Source organism: Manis javanica, chromosome 2, assembly GCF_040802235.1.
Source record: "Manis javanica isolate MJ-LG chromosome 2, MJ_LKY, whole genome shotgun sequence".
Classification (NCBI taxonomy): domain Eukaryota; kingdom Metazoa; phylum Chordata; class Mammalia; order Pholidota; family Manidae; genus Manis; species Manis javanica.
Window position 1 is genome coordinate 66,236,015 of NC_133157.1, and position 24,584 is coordinate 66,260,598.

A 24,584-nucleotide genomic window follows, 5' to 3' on the forward strand; every position below is an offset into this window, starting at 1 on the left:
TTTTTTATTGGCATTTCTTGAGCCTTTCACATGAGGCTAATTACTCAGCTGGATCTCAATTTCAGACTTCCATTTATTCCATCTCCCCTGCCCTCCAACCCTGAATTACTGGTTTCCACCTTTACTCCAGAATTTCTTGATTTTTTTCTTTCCACACTCTTTCATCTGACTTCAAATGTGCCCATAAGTACATAAAAGCTAACAGGACTTGCTCTCGGAGTTTCTTTAGTAACAAGGAAAGGTGGTTGTTCATCTTTCCAGATTCAGGACCCAAGTGACATCCTTATTAGCTGGTGGCCCAGAGTCCAGTGAAGCTTCCCCTGCAGATCTGAATTTGGCTCAGTGGGCATTTGGGAGACCAGTTAACATTTGGTGGCATCGTCAATGTCAGTAGGTCCTAGATGACTCTTCCTCTATTGTCGGCCCTGTTGGCATGGAGAGGGAGGAGCTGTTGCTCAACTTCCTGTGGAGGCTCACATCTCAGCACCTGTCAGAGGTCAGCAGTTTTCAATGTTCAATTCTAGGAAAAGTTAAGTCTGGGGCATACTTCATGCAACACTGTTGAAAGTAAGCACTCTGTCTACTCCTAAAAGACATATTTAAACATGAATGAACTACTATTATTTTAAGTAGTCATAAAATACTTCAATGCATTCATTCAGTAGATATTTCTGAGAGCCTACCAAATGCATAATACTGGTTTTTTTTCATGGTATATTTTTAATATAAATGTATAATAGCTTTACTGACATATAAGTCATATACTATATGATTCACTCCCTTAAAGTATACAATTCAATGCTTTGTAATGTATTTACAGAGCAGTACAATCATCACCACAATCAATTTTAGAACATTTTCATCACCCCACAAAGAAACCGTATACTCTTCAGCTGCCATATTCCTTCTAACTTCTGGTAACCCCTGATTTACTTTCTCTCTCTATGGATTTTCCTATTCTGGACATTTCACCTAAATGGTGTCATGTAATATGTATTTCTGGATGACTAGCTTCTTTCACTAAGTATAATGTTCTCAGTGTACTTCCATGTTGTACCGTATATCAGTACTTCATTCCTTTTTATTGCCAAATAACATTCCATTGTGTGGATATATCACATTTTGTTTATCCATTTATCAGTTGATGAGCATTTGGTTGTTTCCACTCATTGACTATTATGACTAATGATACTGTGAATATTCATGCAAAGTTTCATGCAGACATAGGCTTTCAGTACTTTTGAGTATATAGCTTGTAGTAGAAATGCTGGGTCAAGTATATTGAACCTTTAAATAAACTGCCTTAGAGTCTTCAAAATCAACTGCACCATTTTATATTCCCTCCAGCAGTGTGTGAAGGTTCCAGTTTCTGCACACGTTTCCCAAACTTGTTATTATCTTTTTGATCATAGAATACTGTAATTTAAAATTAAACTGCTGTATTATGTATTATTTTTTAATTGAGATAGAGATTTAATCTCCATAAGAACAAACAGAAATATGCCTTGCATAACAAAACCCAAAGGAAATGTAGTAATGTAATGTCTCCATTTGCTATGGGAGGCAGATTACTATGAATTCTCTAGTATTCTATCATGTTGGAATGAGATGAACAGAGATTTGAAGGGTAGCTTTGTCACTGCCTAGAACTGTGACTTTGGGCATGTTATTTCACTTCTCTAAAACTCAGCTTGGTAGGTGTGGTAATGCTGAGGGCATACTTAGTAATTACTATATAGGGTTATGGAGAAGGTTTGTGGAGAAAGTACTATAAAGCCCCAGACACAGTGGCTGGTACCCATTTGATACTCAAGGAATATCAGTTCCTTCCCTATTACCGGAATCCTCAATTTGACTAAATATCAGTTTGAGGAAAGGGCATGAATTCATTTAAGGGTACAGACTTGGAAATCAGAAAGTCCTGGGTTTGAATATCAGCTCTGCTACTTCCTTGTTGGGTGATCTTATGAAGTTAACTCAGCTTCTCTGTGTCTTTCTCTTCTTATCTGTGAAAATAGTAATTGTGGCTACCTCATATGGCCCTTGGGAAAATTAAATAATACGTGTAAAGCTCTGGCACATAATAAACACTAATAAGTGGCTACTTAAAATAAGTTATGTTAAAAGAGCATCCTTGGGAAAGAAAGATTTTGGCATTTAATGAGCCATATATGGTAAGAAAAGCAGCAAAAAAAATATACAGACATCTTTGCAGGATGTCATGTGATGATATGTGAAGGCCTCTTCAGTTTCTGAGTTATCTGTGAATTGCCTTAAAGTCACATTTTCCTGCCTTCCCTAAGTCTCCTTCCCATCTCCCTCACCCCATGTTGCTTCAGAAAGGGAAAGGTTTTTTAAGGCAGCACAGTCTCCCTTTTGTCCTTGATTCGAGGTCAGAGTCAGGAAACAGACTGTGGAAAAGAGCTGTTTCACATATATCTCTAGAGATAAAGGAGAAATGTTCCTTCATCCAAAATGAAATTAAAATCCGTCTGGTAATAAGCCATTACCGCCCCATCCACTCCACGGCTGTGGAAATATTCAGCAATGTATTTCCTGCCTGTGAGACCCTGTGGGGGTCATTCAAGGAGCAAGTAGGAAATCCCTGAAACACTCAACCCCTGACATGAATTCTGTGGAACCTCACGGGCCTCACTGTGGTCTGTTGGGTCTCAAGGAGTTTGCTATGACTGCCTCCAAGAGTCTGATATTTTTGTGACCTTGGGCACCAAGAGACAAGTTGATGTGTGCATTCTATTAAACAGGGCCCAGGAGAAACTCTGATTTAGACAGCAGTGTAAAGAGGCATGGTTCAACAACTGCAGTCCATCCTCCTGTCATCCCATGTAGGTGTGTCACTGTTTATTTTCAGGCAAAATCAAGTCACATGAATGTGACTCTTCAAATATGAGTAAGAAAAATAAGCCAGCATCTACTATGAGAATAGGAGAGCAGTTTGACTGAATTGCTGACTAATTAAAGAGGTTCCCAGTTTATGCCTTGTTAAAGAGATAGGTGGCCCTCTCTTTCCTCAAGGTTAAATTTGTTGTACAAACAGGATTTTCCATGGTGCAAGGTACTTCCTCCCTCCCACCCCCCATTAAATCCCAAGGAACACTATTAATACCCAGATTATCTCTAACTGTTATCCTCCCCATCTCCTCCTTGCAGCCTTAATCTTCTGGAATCACCACTCAGTGCCCCATGACTGAGACTGTCCCAGCTCTAATAGAAGGAATACTTCACTTCAGGTGGTGTGAAAGAAGGGCAATATGACAGATGGTACCATGACTGAGTGACAGTATATTGTCACCAGGATGGGAATAAATCCAAAATTATGACATATATTTTGAAAACTAGCTTTGGAATGAGAAACCTTGGTACTTCAGGAGCGAAATTAAAGTAACTAAGTCTCTCTTTATGACTTGTCCAATGCCTGTATTTCTATTTAACAGAATCAAAAATCATGAAATTGTACTACTGCTGAAGTCATTTGCAAGTAAAAGTTCAGCTGATATTAAAAACCTGATGTAAATAAATGCATACCAGTTAGCTGATGTGGAAAACCAAATCCAATTTGATTATGTCAGGCTAACTCTGAGCTTATTAATACTTCTTCAAGTTATGCAGGTGGTGTGGAAACATTTTGATGTTGTCCTCAACCTGGAAAAAAGAACTATTTGAAATTAGTTTAGAGAAAAGACAACACTTTGAAGACTGACTGTGAAGTCAGTTTGTTTTGAGATTTGTTATTTTAACAAGCAGGAAGGTGTCTGCACTTTTTAATTTCAGTATTTAGAAATAATGAGGTAAGTGAATTTGATCTTAAAATCACATTTTAGTCTGGCATGTGGTGCTTTAATGTATACCATGGTGCTATTAACCCTTGGTCAACAGTTATAGAGGTTTCCTGAGCCCTCCTTTCTGAAGGCATCATATGAAGGCAATTAAATGGTGTGAACTGGAAAATATGGGCCCCAGGACTGAGTTCTCTATTCAGAGTTACTGGCCAACCTTAACTTCAATCTTCAACTTTTTTCATATCCTAATCAGTGAGGCAACTGAGAGACTGTCACTAACAATTTATCATTGTTTCTATAACTTGCCAGAGTGTGGTTTGCTCATTTAGAAGTAGATTTAAGAAATTATTTGAGTCATACTGATTAGCCCACCTATAGAATTTAATTAAATATGAAAGCTAGTACCTACAAATAATCTTCCTACGTTGAATAAGAAAAATTTTTAGGGAGTGAGGTATTATCATTACATGTGTATTATGATTAAATCTGGGTTTAAAAAATTCTTTTTCTGTTGCAGGTTGTGATGTTGAAAAAAATCCCCATAATACATACATGTTCCTTCCCTACTTTAGTACAGTATGGTGAAGGTAGTCAAAGTGTGATTCATTCATATTTTCATTCAATAAATATTGAGGATATACCAGCATATAGGACAGTCTAGCAGGGAAGACAAAGTGACATTAAACTTGTAATTACTGTAGAGTTTATCACATGGTATTATAGAGAAAGAACTTATTTGGGAGTGCATAGCAGGGGGCATTAACCTAGACTAGGGCCCTGGAAAGCTCTCCATGGAGACGTAATATTTAAGCTGTTCCCTGAAGAATGAGTGGGAGTTGGCCCATGTAAAACCATCTTACCAGAATACATGTTTTCTTCAATCAAATGTAGTTATATAATTGTTTGGCTTTCCATGTAAAGAGCTGGGATTTCCTATAGGTAATAGCATTCTCAGTGGGATGTTAAAATTCATATAATAATTGTCAACTTAAGAATTTATTCTGCAACACTATAGTTGTGGTAAATGTAACTGGGGCTCATGGTAGGACATCTTAGAAATCATGGATTAAAAATTTTTTTTTCTAATAGCTCCTTTTCCTGTGATTTGCCTATTTGTCTTCCAAGGACCATATACATATTCAGTACTTTATAATGACCTGTTGGCTGATTTAAAAATAGAAGACAACACTGTTTCTGATCATTTGGGAGGTTCTCACTCCCTTGCTTCTGATCATTGAGGTTTTGTTATAATAAATTACCTTCTCTTGACATACTGATTACTTTAGGACTATCTTCTACAATGTTGGTAATAGAAATCTGCAAAGATGTATGATAAGAATCTAAGCATTCTAGAGTGGCATCACAGTTAATTCCTACTGAAATATTAATGTCTCTGTGTAGTCAGGAGGGTGACTGTCACTAGGAAACACAAATATTAAAGGAAAAAGCTGCAAACTATTATAGGAACTGAGGAAGGAAGCTGTACCTGTTGTCTGGGTAAAGTGTGACTGAATTAAAAATATCCCAGAATTGGGGCTGATGTTGAGTGAACAGGGATTAGCAGCCAATTTGGCCAAATAGATGGGGAAATAGAACAAGTATGACCTAGTTCCATTGTTTCAAATTTGATAGTTGGAATCTGGATAGCTTTTAAGTCTCTACTCTCTATGTAGCTTTCTCATCACCTAAATGTGTTTTTTGCTAGATGAGTATTTTTAAAGAGCACTGAAGAAGTCATTTGATGTTGATTGTCCCCAGATAATTATTGGCAATTGTTGGCCCCCAAGAGTGCTGGTTGGTAGCAAAAAAAACCAAAAACAAAACACTAGATGAGAATTGCTTCCAAAAGTAGGCAGCTGGGTATGGCTGTACAGTCAGTGCACTGCGCAAAAGGCACTGAGCCTAATGCAGAGGAGCCAAAGGCTAGGCCAGTTAAGAGGAGGATACTTTTCTATAATTTGTCCACCTGTTTGTAATTTTTATAAGGGCAAGATATGGACTATCTGTTGCCCTGCTTACCTACTTTTGAATTCATGGCCCAAGTAATTCTATGACTTAATGAAGAAAAATTGGCAATTCTAGGTAATTTTTTCATGGAGAGATATGTCTGTCCAGTCCAAATCTTCTGCTTTTTAAGCTGCATACTTTTCTACAAAATATGGTTCAGATGTTACACAGCAATATTTTCACCTTGAAGCTTTCCAGATAAATCATGGGGATTTCCTGGGGGAGATAACATCTGAGTTAGGCTCACAGAGTCTCTCTCTTCCAAGCCTGTCCTGTCTCCAGGTTTACATGCCTGGTGTGGCCAACTGACTCTATATGTGACATTGTACCAGATTTCAGGGCCATATGCTGTTTTCTCCTGGAATTCATCCTAAATCAGTATTTGACTAGGTCACATGCTGCCAAATAACTGTTGGTAATGTACAGTTCCTCCTTCCCTGCCTGGCTGCAATATGTCTTACAGTCTCCAAACTAACATCTGGCAGCTCTGCGTGTACTTGGCAACTTGCAGATTTCCCTGCACTGATTTACACAAGAGCTTAAAAAAAGACCTCAACATTTATTTTTCAGTTTAACTTCTCCTTTCTTTTCAGGAAAGGTAAAGTCATCGACTTGGCCTGGATGACTCTGAGGTCCTTCCTTCAGGACCTTAAGAGTCTAAACTGACCAACTTGGAAGGAATATTTTATTATCAAAAAAGCCAATTCAGTGGGAGATACAGAGAAGATAAGTTGCAACAGATACATGAATTCAGCAGTGATCTCAGAGGGCATGGCAAAGTTCTTAAAAAATATTAATCTTGATTCTGCATAATTTAAAAATAAATTTGTGTCATTGCACTACAAACCAGCACCATTTAGACTTTATTTAGCAATCTTTTGCAAAAACTGTAAAGTTGGGCAACTTAGAGCATTGCACCATTTTCATTTAAGGCTTAATAAAATAATAGTAACAATAATAATAATTAGTAATAATATAGTGATTTTTAATTTTCAAAACACTTTTCCCATATATTCTCTGATCCAGTGCTCACAACAACCCAGTAACTCAGGTTGTGTAGCTTTTCATCCACTTTGGAGGAAACTGAGGCTTAGACAACTTATATGACTTACTGAAGACTGTCAACTAATAAGCCAAGCTGAGATTCTAGCCCAGATTCTCCAGGTGTAATTCCTGTATCATTTCCAGACTGACTCTCCATGAAGAGCAAACCAAAGAGGGGACAAACCTGGGGAGAAAAAAGAAATGCTACAGTGATAACTGGAAGCAGATTGGGGGATTTTTATGTTGAGATACCTGTGGGAGAACGTAGTCCTTTAATGCTCCTTCACTGGGACAAACCTTAAGTGGGCACAACCACACTGAAGAATACAACTATGGACACTCAAAGGGAAGAAAATAGCTGTTCTGGAATAGAAGTGCCCTTCTGATCCTCCACCCCATAAGTAACATCTTCTAACAGGAGAGGACATCTTTGCTCCTTTGAGCTGTGGCTGGTGTGTCATCTGGGCACTGTCTATTGCTGCTGTGGCTGAGGCAGTAGTATGGATTCCTTTGTGGTTGCTTCAGGAATTCTGTAGAAGACCATGCTAAAATTAGTGTCAGATGGCTCAGGAGGAGGTACTCCTAATGGTTCTACTGTTGACAAGGCACTGGGAGGAGGCTTTCAGGACTCAGCAGCAAGATCATGTTTTATTAGCCCCCTTGTGTTATGGCCCTCCTAAGATGTCAGTCTGATGGTAGTATATGTGTGAAACCTTAGATCTTAAAGGGATTTTCTTAAAGGCTGACATGTAGTATAGCCAGTCTTTAATATATTGAAGCAGGTGAACAGAAAAAAGAGGCTATGACAGTGGTGTCCACATTTGGCTACACATTAGAATCACTTGGCATGCTTTTGTAACCCTGATGCCCAAGGGACACTCCATACAAATTAAATCACAATGTCTGGGGTAAGAGCCAAGTATCAGTATTTTTTAAAGACCCCCAGCTAATTCTAAAGTGCAGCAAAGTAGGCAATTAAAGGGCTTATGATTTGTCAAGATCACACAACTGAGGACAAGCATTTACCATGGTTTAATTCCATTGGTTTTATCCCAAACTGACCCTTTCCCTAAAACTGAAGGATGAGTAGATATAGTCTCTTTCTCAACTACCTTTCAAGGTAAATATATTAGCCACAGATCCCTGATGCAGAAGATAAGTGACTTTTCCTTAGGCCTCAAATGTGGGAGGAAGCCTTCCACTGCTCATTCTAGTTGCTGGATATGCAATGACATTCATTCACAAGTGTTTGCAGAGGGTCTGCTGTGTGGCAGGCATTGTCCTCGGCTATGTAGATACATGGTGAACAAGGGACATGAGGCTTTGCCCTCCCAGAGCTCACCAGCTACTGGAGGACCCAAAGACATAGTTCAGCAGTTCCAGCACTGCAGGGTTAAGGTTCTGGTGGAATTTATTTTATTCATTTGCACTGAGCCTTGTTTCAAGAGGATTTGTGGCAGCAGAAGCACACATAATGAAATTGTTAGGATATAAATAAGAAACAGAAATCAAGACTATGTAAAATATGAATAAGAGTAGAGAGTCAAGAACAGAAGAAAAATTCATAGTTATGCAAGTCATAAGGATCCACTTGGGCTGAACCTCAAATTTGGCATTTAGTGTTCTGGCAGCCATATTGAAAAGGGAACTATGGTTAGTTATTATTGTCAGAAAAACAGAAAAATGCCAGTTCCTCAGGAAAGGAAAGGCTTTCCTAACTCTTGGTTCTTGAGGAAATGTCTCATGCAGAGCTTCATACAATCTCCAACAATATTCTTATCATGACTGCACAAATGGTTTTATAAAACAGTGCCTTGTAGACCCTGCAAGAAAAGTGAGGATATAAAACTAAAATGCAACTTAATCAGTCCATTTCTGTCATGAATAGGTGGTCAGAGTAAGGTGATTTGGGCCAAATATATGTCCAAATGAGTCTATGACTGGATGCAGGAATACCTGGGGGAACGGAAGGCATGGACACCCACACACCAGTCTTCATAATGTCTCTCTTGTGGGATTTTGATAAGACAGATGATTGTATTTTCTATTTTCTGGGATAGGGCTTAAGGGTAAGTATTCTGTGTTGTGGATAATGCTGACCAGGGGTCAGCCAACGTTTTTTGTAAAAGGCCAAATAATAAATAGTTTAAACCTTGTGGCAGATGGTCTCTGTTGTAATTATTCAGCTCTGCCCTTGTAGCACAAAAGTAGTCATAGACAGTACATAAGTGAGTAGGCATGGCTGTGTTCCAGTAAAACTTGATTTGTGAAAACAGGTGGCAGGTCAAACTGGGCCAACAAACTGTATTGCCAACCCCTGGTTTAACCTTTAAAAAAGTATTTTATTAATAGTCTTTTGTTGGAATTCAGAACATTTAGAAACTTGGCAAGTCTCGGTCAGTGGTGACTTTGGCTTCATAATTTAATTGATAATAGGTGATACATGCTGGTGAGAACGTGGCTCATGTGCAGGTTGCAAATTCATTAAGTTCACTGGAGGAACATGCAGAGCTCAAAGCAGTCCAATGCAACTATTCACACATCAGTGTGACACTCAGCAGACATGGAACTAGAACTGCACTGGGGCTAAACATGTTTTGTTCTATATGGAGAAGGAGGATTGTGGTATTCCTCACCCAGAGGTCTCACAAAACAACATGGATTCTCTGTTATATCTCATGGTTGGTTCCTTAGGAAAGAGAGAAGATGCTGGCCTCTTTGCAACACGCTGATGTGCATATGCACTCTTTTATCATCTTTTCAAGTGAAAATCTATTCCGGACTACCAGACATAGATTCTAACCAGTCTTGTATGAGTACAGCCAAAGATAAGACTACCCTCAGGAAAAAAAAACCAGGATATGATTTCCCTGTAGAAAGGCTTGGTTATGAGCTATAGCACATGTTGGTGGTTTGTTATGGCCTGAATTCTTAAATACCTCCCACTGGTCATAAATAAATCTGGGATTATTAATTAACTACATTAATTGTGTAGTGAAAGCTACCTTAAAGGGTTGAGTCTGGGAGGTCAGGTGATTTGGAAACTGCAACAACAGGTGCTTTAGGGCTTCAGCCTTAAATATTGCTTTAACCAACTTATGGATAACCCCTAGTCCTGAGCAATGAATTACATACATAGCAAGAGTGTGGGCTTAAATAGGAATAACAGCTTCAAAAGAGTTTATAAAAACATAACTGTGAATGTAATTTTGGACCTTTTGGGGCCTCATTGTCAGTTTGAACATAATTTGGTATACTTTATGGATAGTAGGGAATTGCCTCATTTATTCCATTTGGGATTTCATAATTACTCATTTCTCCAGCAGCATAAAGCAGTTAAGAAAATGGTTTCTGTTCATTTTTATGTGGTTATAATGACTACTCCAGGCTTATGGAAAGCAAGTACTGTGTCTTTATCTTCGTATACCTAGGGCTTAGCCCAGTACCTGATCCATGGGGCTACTCTAAAATGTTTGCCCCAGTGAATGAATCCTGGATAATATCATCCTGTTTACAAACCTAGTATTAGAGAGTTATGGGCTGCCAGGAATGGAGATGGCTCTTTTTTGCTACACAGGTTGTGGCAGACATTGAACCACTCCAAAAGAGACTAAAGATTTTTGTTTGGGAATTGGAACAAAATATGCCTACAAAACTTGAAAAGCAGACCATTCATTTGGAATCACACTGCCCCCAGCAGATATCATCAGACGGATGTGGGATAAGGAATTGGTAGTCAGATTTAAATGTCAGGTATGAAATTTTTAATAATAGCATATTCTTAATAACCAAGATTTAAGGCCAGAGAAGTTTGAAGAGTAAACATCTTAGAAAATGTCTGCTATTAGAATTGCCTGAGACTTCTACTTTTTCTGAAGTAACAAGTAACCAGACATCTAATTTTGTTTCTTCCTCTTCTTTTCACTGGCCCCTGACAATATGCTTATTTGTAACAATGACTCTATCAGTTGTCTTAAGAAAACAAATTCCTTTCAACAAAATGGCAGTATGATCTTATGGTCATGTATTTCAAATATCCCTGCCACTAATGAGCAAAGATGAACAGAATGGAGAGGTTTTGAGCTGACAATGAATTAATACTGGGAAGCATTGAGATGCTGCCACATCTCTGTCCTTACTCCATGCTGGTGGCCAGGTCTCATGAGTAAGAAGGAGGGAGAGAGCCAAGAGGATGAGGGTGTATGTAGGAGCCCTCAGAACCCAGCTGAGCTCCAGTGCTGAGCATTTAAATGTATGGCTAATTGGTAGCAGAGGAAGATGGGAATGATAAAAGAAACAAAGAGAAGATGAATTTGAAATAAAGCCTAACATCATGTAGGTATGACCTTAACATGGAATTTGTCTTACTATAATAAATAAATTGCCTACCCCTATTGCATCTAGCAGGTTTATAAGGGACAAAATTTGACTCCAGGGACATTTATTACATACCACCCCATCTTTGTTACTGTACATCTTTCTGATTCTCACATCACCAGACCAAGGGAAGTTGAGCATCTGTTCACACTTTTCTTTCTTCTTAACCCTTCCCCAACATAACCCACATTTTATTTATTTTCCCATTAAGGCAACAAATACAATAGAGACAAATGGATAACCTTGAGTAGCTTCCTGGGCTTACCTCACTATCCTGCTTGAGTGAGTGCCAAGAACCAATTACAAGTTGTCATCGCCCTGAGGGTCTTTAGATCATAGACATATGCTGATCTCCAGTGTGGGCATTAATTATTATTATCTGTGTGTTCATTTGTTCACTGATGCATTCTGTGTGCTTTTGGTCTCAGGGCCTGAGGATCATTTTCTCAGATGCATCACGGCTCATCTTCCGGCTCAGTTCCTCCAGCGGTGTGCGGGCCACCCTCAGGCTGTACGCAGAGAGCTATGAGAAGGATCCCAGTGGTCACAACCAGGAGCCTCAGGTACCAACCCAGGGCAGTGCCCTCAGCACCATGTGTCTCAGTGTTCCTGGCAAATTAAGGATCTCCTGTGGGCCTTTAGTGGGGGTGATTTTACTTTCTGGAAAGTAAACTCCATATTGATAGCTCAGCTGGAGGGCAATGTTAGAGTGAATCCAAGCAGATTTCATTAATTCATTGTGTTTAAAACGAAAATTCATCTCTAGCCTCTTTGGTGAGTTTACATCAGCATTCCCAAAATGAGAAATCCCTTTCCTGATTGTTCTTCAGGTTGTTAATTGAGTGACATCAAGAAAGGGCACCTTGTATAGATAAGTTAAGGATATTTTGAGTTAGAGTCAAACTGATTGTCTTGGCAATGGGTTTCAGCCTCAGGCAAGTTCGCTATGGATTCAGTGAGACAGAGGAGTGACAATGGAACGTTCATGGCGTAGAAGTATTTATTACCCGGCTTGTTCTCCTGGTGATAGGTTGAGCACTAGAATTATGTCTGCATCCAGCAGTCTGCAGGTCTGTAACCCTCCTTCATCTCTGCCTCCCAGCAGAGCACTGGGCAGAGCTCTTTATGTAGTGACTCACTCAGTAATAGCTTGTTGCCTAGGGTGTGGAAGCAGTACCCTAGCAGCAGGCGAGTTACATTATCAAGTAGCTTAGGTTCAGGTAATGATCCTGGTCATAGGAACTTCAATTTTCCACACACTGGTCAAGCTACGCAGCGCCTTGACTATGCCCATGCAAATGCTGTATCTCCAAGTGTTTGGAAAACTCTGGGTTGAGTCGTGACCTTGAGGTGTCACTATAGATGCTACTCCGGGCTTTATTCTGAAAATGTTTCAGAGCCCACTTTCTCTTGAAAGAGGCTAAGGCTGGCCTGAATTTAATGTTCAGGAAGGCTAGGCTAGACCAGCCAAGGTTAGGCCAAGCCTGTGTTTGGCAGATCCCTCTCCTGTTGTCAACAATAGAGCTAATTAAGAACTCACTTAGAAAAAGAATAACACAGCAATAAGTATCCCCACTCCTATATTTGTTAAAGCTCCAGGCAACATTAATTAACCCCAGAAAGGACCCACTATAATGTTGGGTACTTCTAGCTATGCTGGCTGTCCCTTGACCCCTTGGTCTTTGGAAGCAGAGGCCTTGATGAGATGATTCTTTGAGATGAAAACATTGGTTTCATCTGCAGTGCGTCTTTTGTGAGGAAGTAGAAAAGCAAAGAAAAACCCACTGCTTCTATTTTTAGGGTTACTCAGAATTTCTGGTTATTATTTGCCATAGTTGTGCCCTGAATAGAATAAGATATCAAAGAGGATTTTCTTGCTTTGTCATGAGTGGTTTTTTGTTTGTTTGTTTGTTTTGTTTAATTTTAATGGTATTTTTCCTTGGATGGTCTGAAAGAACTTGATAAAAATGGTGTTGTAGAACCTTACACATGACCCTGTAACAGGGAGATTTGTCTGGAATAATATCATCCCAAATGGGGAAGTAGAGGCCTGGGAAGCTAAGACCTATTGTCAAGGTCACCAAGAGCATGAAAGGGCAGAGTACAAAGCTTGTATGAAGTCCGTGGTCCTTCTCTCTTAGGATCACTGACTTTCCATTCAGGGCTGGGCCACACTCTGCTAACATGATTTGTTAGTGAGTACATTTCACCCAAGATAGTACAAATTATGTAAGAATTAGAGACCTACCCTCTCTTTCCATATAAAACTCTTCTGCATCTCATATTGGGAAATGAGACTTAAAGCAAGGACCTGAAAGGCCAGAGCTGCATACAGGGTGAGGAATGATATTCCTGGCCTCACCAACTCTGACTCACTCTGAATCAAGGCTATCTCAACATTCTTTTCTCTACTTATACAGGATAAGTGGTTATTACTTATTTTTATTTACCTTCTATACTGACTACAGGAATGTGACATCCAGGCCATTAGACATATGAAAACAATCTTATGCACATATGAGTCTTTCTCTGAGGTGTTCCATTAAAAACCAAGTGGCACCACATTTTACATCTCCCTTTAAAGCTGAAAACTTCAGTAGGCCTGCTGCTGGAGGGTTGTGTGTTAAGTATACACTTCAGTCCAGAGGTGAAGAAAATGTAAGTAATGGTTGTTGCCATTACTGTGTATTTTCCATCCTGTTGGTTTAGAGTTTGCATTTGGAATGGCTGGGAAATCCTTTCATTGATACTGTTCTTTTAATAACTGATTTTCCTCCCTTTCTATTCATAAGCAAGAGTTTTCTGAAACCTGGCTGGGTGGGGCTCACATTATTTAGCACAGGATCTAGCTAAAAATTTTATATTAAAATAGAACTTCTTATTAAAATACCACATATCATTGACTCACCAACTTAAGCCCTATTGCATAATATGTTTGACTCAAATTAAAATTTAGAGTACAATGTTAAAAGACATCTAAACCCCTAAGGAATGGGAAAAAGAGTCAACAGATTCTCTCAACTATCTCCGTTACTGCTAAACTATATACCTACACATTTAAGTTTGACTATTGTAAGGGGCCTCCTTAGAGCACTGCTTTCCAGGACCACCTGCTTCTGCTGTCGAAGTGCTCTGGAAGGAAAAGCCTTTGGTTAACTGTTAACAGGGACCAAAGATAAAGCATTCTTCCCAAGCTAATAGTATTTTTACTGATCAGAGCCTGGCAGGAAAAGACATGCTTGTGTTGCTTTCTCAGCTATAGAGACCTCTTCCCTCTTTTGAACTCTTTTTGATTTGCAATGCAGAAAACTGAAACCAAATACTCATCCTCTCCCCACCCCTGCGCATTCAGACACCCATTAAAGTATCTTGCCAGTCTGTTGAGTTTCCATTGATAATCTTATTCCAGTTCAACAGGTATTTTTTTAGGGTTTTACCCACCTTCACTCAATACCCATCTACATTCAAGTTACTTAGCAAGAGGACTTGAGAGTTCCTTTCAATTGACTTATCAGTATCTGGCTATTTTACTTTGCACATGGATAGTTTCTCTTCCAGACATTCTAAACACATGTGAACAGAACATGTTTTAAACGTTTATACTGGGGTTGCACCATGGAAGTATTTAAAACTATTCTAGTGATGCAGCTAGGAAAACTTGTGATACAATCTATATGCACACAAGTCCCTACTCCTGCTTATAAATTTTAACATTTGGGTCCATTTTTACAACAGAGATTATTATGTCATTTGTTTTTAACTGATGTAAAATAATTTTGTACCTACATAAAAAAATATTTTAAAAAATTCTGTCCACATGTGCCTAGGAGCTGGTGGTGAGGGAAGGAAGGAGATTGAGAGAGCCCTCATGAGGTGAGAAGGGTGCTTGCTTTGCCCTCACTGTTCTTGATAAATCAGGAAGGAAAGCTTCCAAGGCCTATTTCTGGAAGATCACATAGTTTTTAAAATACAAGATTACTTTAATTTTACTGGCAATCAGTAGGCCTTCAACGAGCCCTCAAACCAGCTGGCAATAATTTTGGAAAAAGGGATGACCCAAATTTAATTCACAGGTAACCAGAAATAGTCCAATTGTTTCCATTTTCTTTTCCACCAAGTTTATTAACAGGACTACTAAAGTAACTTTTTATTTACCCCTTTGAGCCTGAGGGTGGAGTAGCTAATGAACAATAAATGATCCGAAAAGAAAAGGAAGAAGTTTTGTTCAGGGCTGGATGAGCACAGACTGATCATCAGCTGTGGCTAATTAACAGCTGGCTTTAGTACTTTAATTGCAGAATATAGCCACACACCATCCCACCCCAACCCCTGTAAGGAGCCCGATTTTCCCCAGTCCTCCTTATAACTGAAGGAATTTATGTATCTATTTCTGAAAAGCGGCACATAGAATACTTTAAGGACTAACATCTAAGCACCAGGAGTCGCTCTATATTGGATTCATCTGTCAGACCAAAGGCCATCTGTCATTTTTACTTATTATCTACTGGTTCTTATTATGACTTTATAATCCAGAAATATAAAGTACAGAGCCACTTTGTGTTAGGTTGGGAGAACATACAATTTATCATCTAAAATATTATGCCTTTGAGAATGAAAAGGGGCACTAATAATTATGTTGACACTGTTCTCAGTAAACCAGGATGTATGGTTACTCTAGTTGCACACTTTCCTGCTATCTTAGATCTGTGCATCTCCTTAGAGATGGGGTTCCAAGAGCACTAATAATATAAACCTAGTAGTACAGGGGAAATATTCCAGAAGTGAAATTAGACAAGTAGTTCTAACCTAGACTGCACCTCAGAAGCACTTGGAGGGTGGGGTGTCTTGGTAAAGATACCCATCCCTGGGCCCCACTCCTAGAGATTCTACTTTGCTTGAAGGTAGGGCCTATATGTTTAAACATTTTACCTGATGATTCTAATTAGAAAAATACCTCTCAAATTTTAATGTTTGTATTAACCATCTGGGGATCTTGTTAAAATGCAGATACTGACTCTGGTCTGAAGAAGGCCAGGGAATCTGCTTTTCTAACAAGCTCTCAGGTGATACTCTGCTGTAGTCCAGGAGCTATGTTTGGAAGAGCAATGAATTAGATGAAGCTTGAAACCCCCAAAACAGGACCTTGAATTCTTTAAAATTGTATAAGGAAAGAGCAGTGCCTGTTTTCAGTGCCCTTGTATACATGGGCTGCTGTCCTCTAGATTTCTCTCTCCAATAGCCTCCATTAGACTCCATTTAAATGTCTTACAGGCATCTCCAACTTGATGTATGCAAAGTTAAAATCCTCTCGACCTCTCCCTATTCCCCCATCACCCAGGATGCCCGTTTCTTCCAGTGTCCTCTTATCTCAGTAAATGGTAGTTTCTATCCTTCCAGTAGGTTTGGCCAAAACCTTTGCCTCCATCCTTCACTCTCTGTCTTTCTCTTATACCCTACACATCCAACAGCAAATCAGTGGGACCTTCAAAACAACCAGAATCTGACCCTGTCTTACTGCCTCCACTGTTTCTACCTGAAGCCCAGCTGCTGTCCCCTCCTCTGGCATATTGCATTAACTGGTCTCCTTCCTTCCACTCTTGCCCCTCCCTGCTCACACCTAGTCTCAGCAGAGCAACCAGAATGGTTTCTTAAAAGCATGTTAGATCACCTCATTACTCTGCTAAAATCCTCTAGGGCTTCCCATCTCAGAGAAGAGCCAAAACGCTTATTGTGGTCCCAAATACCCTACTGAAATGGCCCCCTTCTCCTCCTCCTGACTTCATCTCCTACCTCTCATCCTGTTTGTCTCTATGTTTTGCCAGTGGGTTTCAGCCCCAGACAAGTTCACTATGGATTCAATGAGACCAAAGAAATGACAGTGGAACATTCTTGGGGTGAAACGGTTTATACCCAACTTTATTCCCATGGTGGCAGGTCAATCACTGCAATCCCATCCACTCAGAGCAAGTCTGCATGCAGCAAGCCGGCCTCTGCCTGTGGGCCTCTCTGCCTACATGGCCATCTCAGCCTCTGTCCGCGGTGCTGCCACCACTCCAGCCTCTGCTCTCTTGCAGCCGTGCAGCTGTACCACCGTGTCGCCCAGAGCACTCAGTGGAGCTCTTTATATACATTCAATAAGAATGTATTGTCCACATCTGTGTAGTGAGATAGCCAACCAGGGCCAGGTGAGAACCCTGGCCACAGGAACCTTCACTTTATCCACACTCCACTCCAGGCATTATTCTGTGAGCATGCCAAGAGCTTTACCTCATGATATTTACAGTGGCTGTTCCCTCTCCCTGGTATGCTTTTCCCTTCAATATCTGCATGGCTTTCCCACCCCCTCACTTCTCAGTGAGGGCCTCCCTGGCCACCCTATGTAAAAATAGCACTCACACCTGAGTACTGCTTATCTCCCTTGCCCCACTTTACTTTTCTCCAGATCATTTAATCCCCATCTCATGTATATATGTACTTGTTTAGTTATTTATTGTCTGTCTCTACCAGTGAAATGAAAGCACCAGGAGGCTAGGACTTTGTCAGGTTTGTTCACTGTATCTCCAACACATAGAATACCACCTGGCATATAGTAAATGCCCAACATAGTTTTGCCAAATAGTGAAACATTCTATGTTAATTACTTTGGAATATTTCAGACTGATTATACCTCACAGGAAAACTGAAATATTCTGAACTCAGTATGAACCTTGGTTACCCTTAAGTTTTCTCCTATGACTGATTATATGAATAAAATCAGTTGTTGTTTTTAAGATCCCTACAATGTGCTAGGCACCTTCTAAGTATTTTAGATATACCCATTATCTTATTATTTATTCCAGTGGCCCTCAGAGTAGAATCACCATCCTGCCTTTGCAGGTGACTAAACTGAGTTAGGGAGATACTCAGACCTACGGAGCAGGTTATTTCTGCACTGGAATTTGAAACGAGGGCTTAACAAAATTCATGTCCATGCTAATACTTGAGGTCCAGAGGAGAGAAAATTTATTCTTACCTTTGCCTGAATCCAAGACTACACCTGGAGCCTCAGTTCTGTGCCCCTTACTAAGAGATTACTTTCTCACACCAACCAACTTGCTGATTCTTAGATGGCAGTTGGGTGCCCTACAATTCAATCCAATTCTGACACTAACTACTCTGAGTTAGACCAGACCCCACAGACCAGTCCAACATACCTGCAAATGGGGTGTCCAGGCTCCCATATTGCTGCCCACATGATTCAGGGGTTCCCATGATTCCTCCCACCAAGCTTGATAATTTGCTATAATGACTCAGAACTCAGGACTCAGTTTACTTATTATTAGTGGTTTATTATAAAGGATGCAAATCAAGAATAGCCAAATGGAAGAGACCCTTAGGGCAAGGTATGGGGGAAGGGTGCTCAGAGCTTCCATACCTTCTCTGGTTGTGCCGCTCTCCTAAGCACCTTGAGGTCTTCACCAACTCAGAATTCTCTGAACCCTGTTGTTTAGGAGTTTTTGTGGAGGTTTCATTTCATAGGCATGGTTGATTAGATCATTGGGCACTGGTGATTTACCTCAGCCCCACCCCTCTCCCTTCCAGGGCTGAGGGATGGTTTGGAATGCTCCAGCCCTCTAATCACCTGGTTGTTTCTTTGGCCACAGCCTTCATCCTGAAGCTACCTGGCACCCCCACCCCACCCCAAGTGTCACCTCATTAGCATAAACCCAAGTGTTTGAAAGGGTCTTCTTGTGATTAACAAAAAACACTCCTATCATTCAGGAAATTGAAAGGATTTGGGAACTCTGTGCCAGAAACAAGAAACAAAGTCCAAATATTTATTTTTTATTATACCATATTATAAATGTGTATGAATGTGAGTGCATTGAGAATAGTTTACTTTCCCTTAAATTAACAATGAATAGGTTTTTAAAAATTATTAGAATAATGTTCTAAATACATACTAGTTATTTTTTATATTTTATAGGGGATCTAAAGTGAGTGGTCAAAAACTTGGAGAATATAATTAGAAATTGAAATAATATATGTGATGTAGAAGAGCTGGAAACAATGAAATTCAGAAATGAAAAATGGACACTCACTTAGGCATTCAATTTTCATGACAAGATAAAAATTTATATATGTATATGTATATGTACATACACATATACACATGGTTTTGGAATCATATGAAATAAATACATATTTAAAAAAGAAAACCTGCAGAGGGATGTATTAATAGCCATACATGCAAGGAAAAACATGAGGAAATACTTCATTTAATTTTTTCTCCTCAGAGTTTAGTCTGTTATGCTATAATTTGGTAATATGAGGGAGGGTGGAAAGATGGAGAGAGAGTTTAGAAAAGAAACACGTGGTTAAAGGGTTGGCATGTAAGCTCTATGGTCAAGTTGAAGAGCTGGCTCTTTCTTCCTTGTAAGAGAGGCGTGACCTGGAGATCCTCAGGAATTTCAAGAATAATACAGTGCAGAGAAAGATGACCAGCTGTTCTCCATAACCAATGAATATGTAATTTGAGGAAATAAACTCAAGCTGAATTGGAAGGGATTCAGATTGACTCTTAGAACAATTTCTCAACCCTGTGAGGGCTCCTGCCCAATTAAAATGGTTAGTTTGCACTTTTCTAAGTCTGTGTGACCACATAGATTCAGATAATTTTTAAATATGGGCAAGGGTGGAGCAAGGTAATGCCTCAATGTATTCTTGCCTTAAAATCTTGGTTCTGTGATTATTGCTTTTAAAAGAAAGACACCCCCCCCCCCCCCCCCCCACCTACACACACAGAATTCTGGTCAGGTGGGATAGATTTCCCTCTAGTGGCACAGAAAGGAATTTAGCACAGCTTGTGTTTTCACCAATCAGGGCAAACAGTACTTCTTTTTCTTGCTTAGTTATTGAAATCTGGACTCATCCTCTGCTATACTATTGATTATTTTTCCTGGAACTGAGAACTGAATGGTCATCTGATGGTGTGTGAAAACTTTCTTGCTGGGAATTTGGCAGGTGTTTCACAGAATCTAGCTTTTATCACAGTCCAGGGCTGTTTAGGGTTTTGATGGCAGTGGGCCTTTCCATCAGCCTCTGTTGGGATCAGAACCCCCTTCAAGGTACTGAATGTGCGTTGGCTTGGGGCAGGGACTCACCCTGTCCACCCACACTTTGGACTTGTGGGGAAGTGTGTGCCTTGATGACAGCTGACTGTCACTGTAAACCACTCATGTGGATCCCATAGATTAAGCCTATCTCAAATTCCCCCTTTTGGTCATATATTCAAAAGAGAACCTTATGCCAAATCTTGGAAGACTGTCATTGCCAATGAATCCAAAGAACTTAGTAGCCTTAAGAAGTATAAAAGCGAAAAGCCTTGAATCTTGAGCCTTGATCCTGGCTTTGGGTCAATTTTGGATTAAAGTTCAAATCTCTGAAAAAACTTTAAATTTCCCCTCCTCATTTCTCATAGGTAATTCAAAACAAAAATAAAATTGGCCTTAAAAATCAATGAAATGAAATCTAACAAAATTTTTATGATGTTATTTATTTTGGTGCCTCTGCTTTGCTGTGCCCTAAGCACATGCTTAACCAGCTATTGGTTAACCTGGCACTGTTTGTGTCCACAAATCACGAAGTTTTGCTGGACCTTGATTACTCAGCCTGAAAAAGGAACATGAATGAATTTGCCTTGGTCACACAAGTACAGAGGGTCACTGGCCATAACTCCTCTCACCAGATGAATGGGTTTGACTAGCTGTGGCCAGCACTATTTGGCTTTCCCAGCACCCTCCTTGTTCCAGCCTCCATGCACAGCACAACCAAGTTTCTATGTCTTTCAGCAGAAAGCTACACAAGGCTCATCAGCTGGTGGCAATTCAGGCTTTCTTTGAAGCAGTCCCTTTTTTGGTACACAGTAATCATTTGCTTTACTCATAAGTAAAAGTTTATCTTGGCAAATGAATACTGATGGTGAACCTGGAGATTGCCTGTGACCTTCAGAAGGCAGCCCTGGACTAGCCCATGCGCTTAGTCAGCATGAGGAGAAAGAGACATTGCCCATACTCCCCACCACAGTCTTGCTTTTTTCCCATGAGTTACATAGGATCTGGGCAATTGAGGGGAGGAATGTGGCTGTTTTAGCTCTTCTGTTTGCTCTTGGCTGATTTTAAGTTTGACACCCTAATCCCAGAAAGGGAAACTCAGCTCAAGATGCAGGTGCAGTAGTTCCCCTTCCTTTGCTTTTGTCTCCCAGGAGAACTGGGAGGTGTGACAAACTCCAGGAGAGCAGCATTTCAATATCAGAATGCTTAGGCCTTGGTCAGAAGGGAAAGCAATAAAAGGCTTATGAAATTCTTCTTTTTACTGTTTTTTTGTTTTTGTTTTCATTTCTGGGCATTTTTGTTGGTAGAAATTGTGAGACAGATTGTTTAGTGGGTTGGGCCAGGGCCTGTGTAGTCCACACTTAATGATAGAAGATGGGAGGTATATGAGGCTATGAGAGTGTGTTAAAATGCAGGGCCACACAGGGAAGCACCAGGGTCAGTTATGAGGCAGAAACAGCCAAGGGAAGTATGGGCAAGAGCTTTCATTGTGGTTTCTGTGAAAGGAATAGCCTAGACAGTATGAACAGGCTTAGAGTGCTAGTTTGAATAATTTCAGGAGGCTCTGGGGCATGGGGTTGGCCCCTTGTTGTCTGATACCTGGCCTTGGGGTGTTAGAGCTGGTAGACAAATGAGAGCTCAGTAAAGAGATGGTTGGGGTTTGGGATTTGGATTGGTTGGTCTGAATATGAAAGGTATGGTCTTAGAGGAGCTATTTGCTATCTCTAGGAATTAGCTAACCCTGGAAGGGGCCCCAGTGTCAGCAAGGTCCCAAGATAGCATCAGAATAAAAGACATGCTTAATAAGGAGAGGAAAAGACAACCATGGTCACTTTTTCAGGTAGCTAAAAATGTTTGGGAGCACCAAGAGTTTGTTTTTTTCACAAATCATCAAGGGCTGAATGGCCCACTGTTCAAAAGATTGGCTTTGTAAAAATACATCCTTGGTCTTGATCCCCTGTTCTGCCATTTTCCATTTCTGTTATCTTGGGCAAGTTAATTTCTCTAAGCTTAAGTTACTTTATCAGTCAAATGAGGATAAAATTGTTTGGTTGTTCCAAGTTCATTTGCCACAGAGAAAGGATACAAAGACTAGAGGGGGTATGTGAGTCTAAGGGTGGGCTCATTGAAGAAAGGATTTCTGGACTATCTGTTGCTGGTTATGAGGCACCTGCTTTCTGGGAAGAGTGTAAAATGCAAAATATTAGTTTCATGTAGTAGATGTTAGCAAGCCTTTTCTGTTTGGGGCCAGATAGTAAATACTTTAAGTTTTGTTAGTTGTTTTTAGTTCGCTAGGGCTCATGTAACAAGATACTGCAGACTGGGTGGCTTAAAAACAGAAATTTATTGTCTCACAGTTCTTGAAGCTTCAAGTCCAAGATCAAGGTATTGTCAGGGTTGGTTCCTTCTAAGGGCTGTGAGGGAAGGATCTGTCTGTTCCAGGCCTCTCCTCTTGGCTTATAGATGGCTGTCTTCTCCAGATAACTCTCTACATGTTCTTTCCTTTTTACATACCTGTGTCTAAAATTTCCCCTTCCTATAAGGACACCAGTCATATTGGATTAGGGTTAACCCTAATGATCTTATCTTAACTTGATTGCCTCTCTGAAGACCCTATGTCCAAGGAAGGTTGCATTCTGAGGGTCTGGGGTTAGTACTTAATATTCGAATAGGAGTAGAAAGCACACCATTCAACCTACAAAACTAGTCTTATGATCTTTGATGCAGCTTCTTAACTGCCATTGTAGCCCAAAAGCAGTCACAAATAATACATAAGTGAATTAGTGAATTTATTTGTGGGCACTGAAGTTTGAATTTCATATAACTTCGACGTGTCAAAAAATATTCTGATTCTTTTTCTATCATTTAAAAATGTAAAAATCATTCTTAGTTCACAGGCTGTATGAAAACTAGGTGGCAGGCTAGATTTGGCCCAAAGACTATAGTTTGATGACCCTTACCTTACTGGTTTTTGAACATTATGCACAATTTCTGATTACATTCAGTGAAAACTACATGAGTTTGGCTAAACAATGCATTTTTAAAAGGTAAAATTACATTTGTATTCATATATGTGTTTTAATAGAGGGATGAATTTTAAAGTTTTAGAAAAATAGCATCAAATATCTCTGGAACTCTCCAAACTTAACTTTCTGAGATAGAACTCCCTGGTTTTGATTGTAATGAAACATGAAAGGAAGATGTCTCAGGCCATGTTTGTGTTCTAAAATTAAATTCCTTTTTCAGGCTTTTGGTTCCTTATAGGAAGGTTCTTTCTTTTTTTCTATTTAAGGCAATTGCCTAGAAATATTAAGAACTTGTGGATAAATGAGATGAAAAAAGAAAAGTATGAGATGGAGCCCTTACATACTTAGGATGTATGGGAAGCAAATGTGTGCCATTTCAACAGTTACACAAACCCAGGAGTGCCTGACATTGGTAGCAAGGCATTATAATATTTCCAGTGCTTTTCAGTGATCCTCAAACCTACTCCCCAGGGAAGCCCCATATCCCTTAGGAAGCAAGCCTATTATAGTTTTTTGTTTTCTTGTTTGCTTTTAATTACACCCTTAGGAGTCAGAGTAGGGTGGTCAGTGTGGTGTCCAACAAAAGATAAAAATACTTTGATGATTTACTAAGACTTTTCACTTGTATTTTTTATACTGTCTAACCACCTGGACATTTCTGTATTGGTGAATCAAGCCTTTGGCCCTAACTTATATTAACATAGTATATTTCATTCTAATGTTGCTCAAAATTTGCAGTCGTTATGAAGTCACTGTCCTTTTAATGGATAAGATTTGATAAGTTTAGAAGTAAATATAATTTATACTGTTTTTATCAGTATTTTTAACTCTTGCTACCCAAAGGGTAATCCTTGGACCAGCAATGTCAGCATCTCCTTGTTGCTTCTTAGAAATGCAGAATCTCAGACCCCATTCCAAACCTGAATCAGATTCTGCATTTTACCAAGTTCCCCAGGTGATCTGTGTGCACATTCAAGTTTGAGAATTTCTGCTATGATGACCTTTGGGGTCTTTGTTTCTATCTCTGTTTAGGAGGATTGACTTGCCCTCCAAACCAGTTAAATCCCTCATTAGGAAGCATTTACAGGGGTTACTGACCTCTGCTATGCCCTCCTCCTTCTGGAAGATTACCAAAAGTGCAGAAAGTAAACTAGAAAAACCTTCCGATTATAGACCAATTTCTGCTTCTCAGAGCAATTAACAAAAAAGAAAACCAAGAAAATATGTTTCGCTTTTCA

At 39.7% G+C, this 24,584-nt stretch overlaps 1 protein-coding gene across 1 annotated transcript in view; it reads left to right on the forward strand.

Annotated features, from left to right (window-relative positions):
- The window catches only part of PGM5 (phosphoglucomutase 5), a 190,606-nt gene that overhangs the window by 146,973 nt on the left and 19,049 nt on the right, over window positions 1-24,584 (forward strand). Inside the window, exon 10 of the mRNA XM_036991097.2 lies at window positions 11,657-11,791. Coding sequence (XP_036846992.1) covers window positions 11,657-11,791 — 135 coding nt within the window. The remainder of the gene's footprint in view (window positions 1-11,656; window positions 11,792-24,584) is intronic.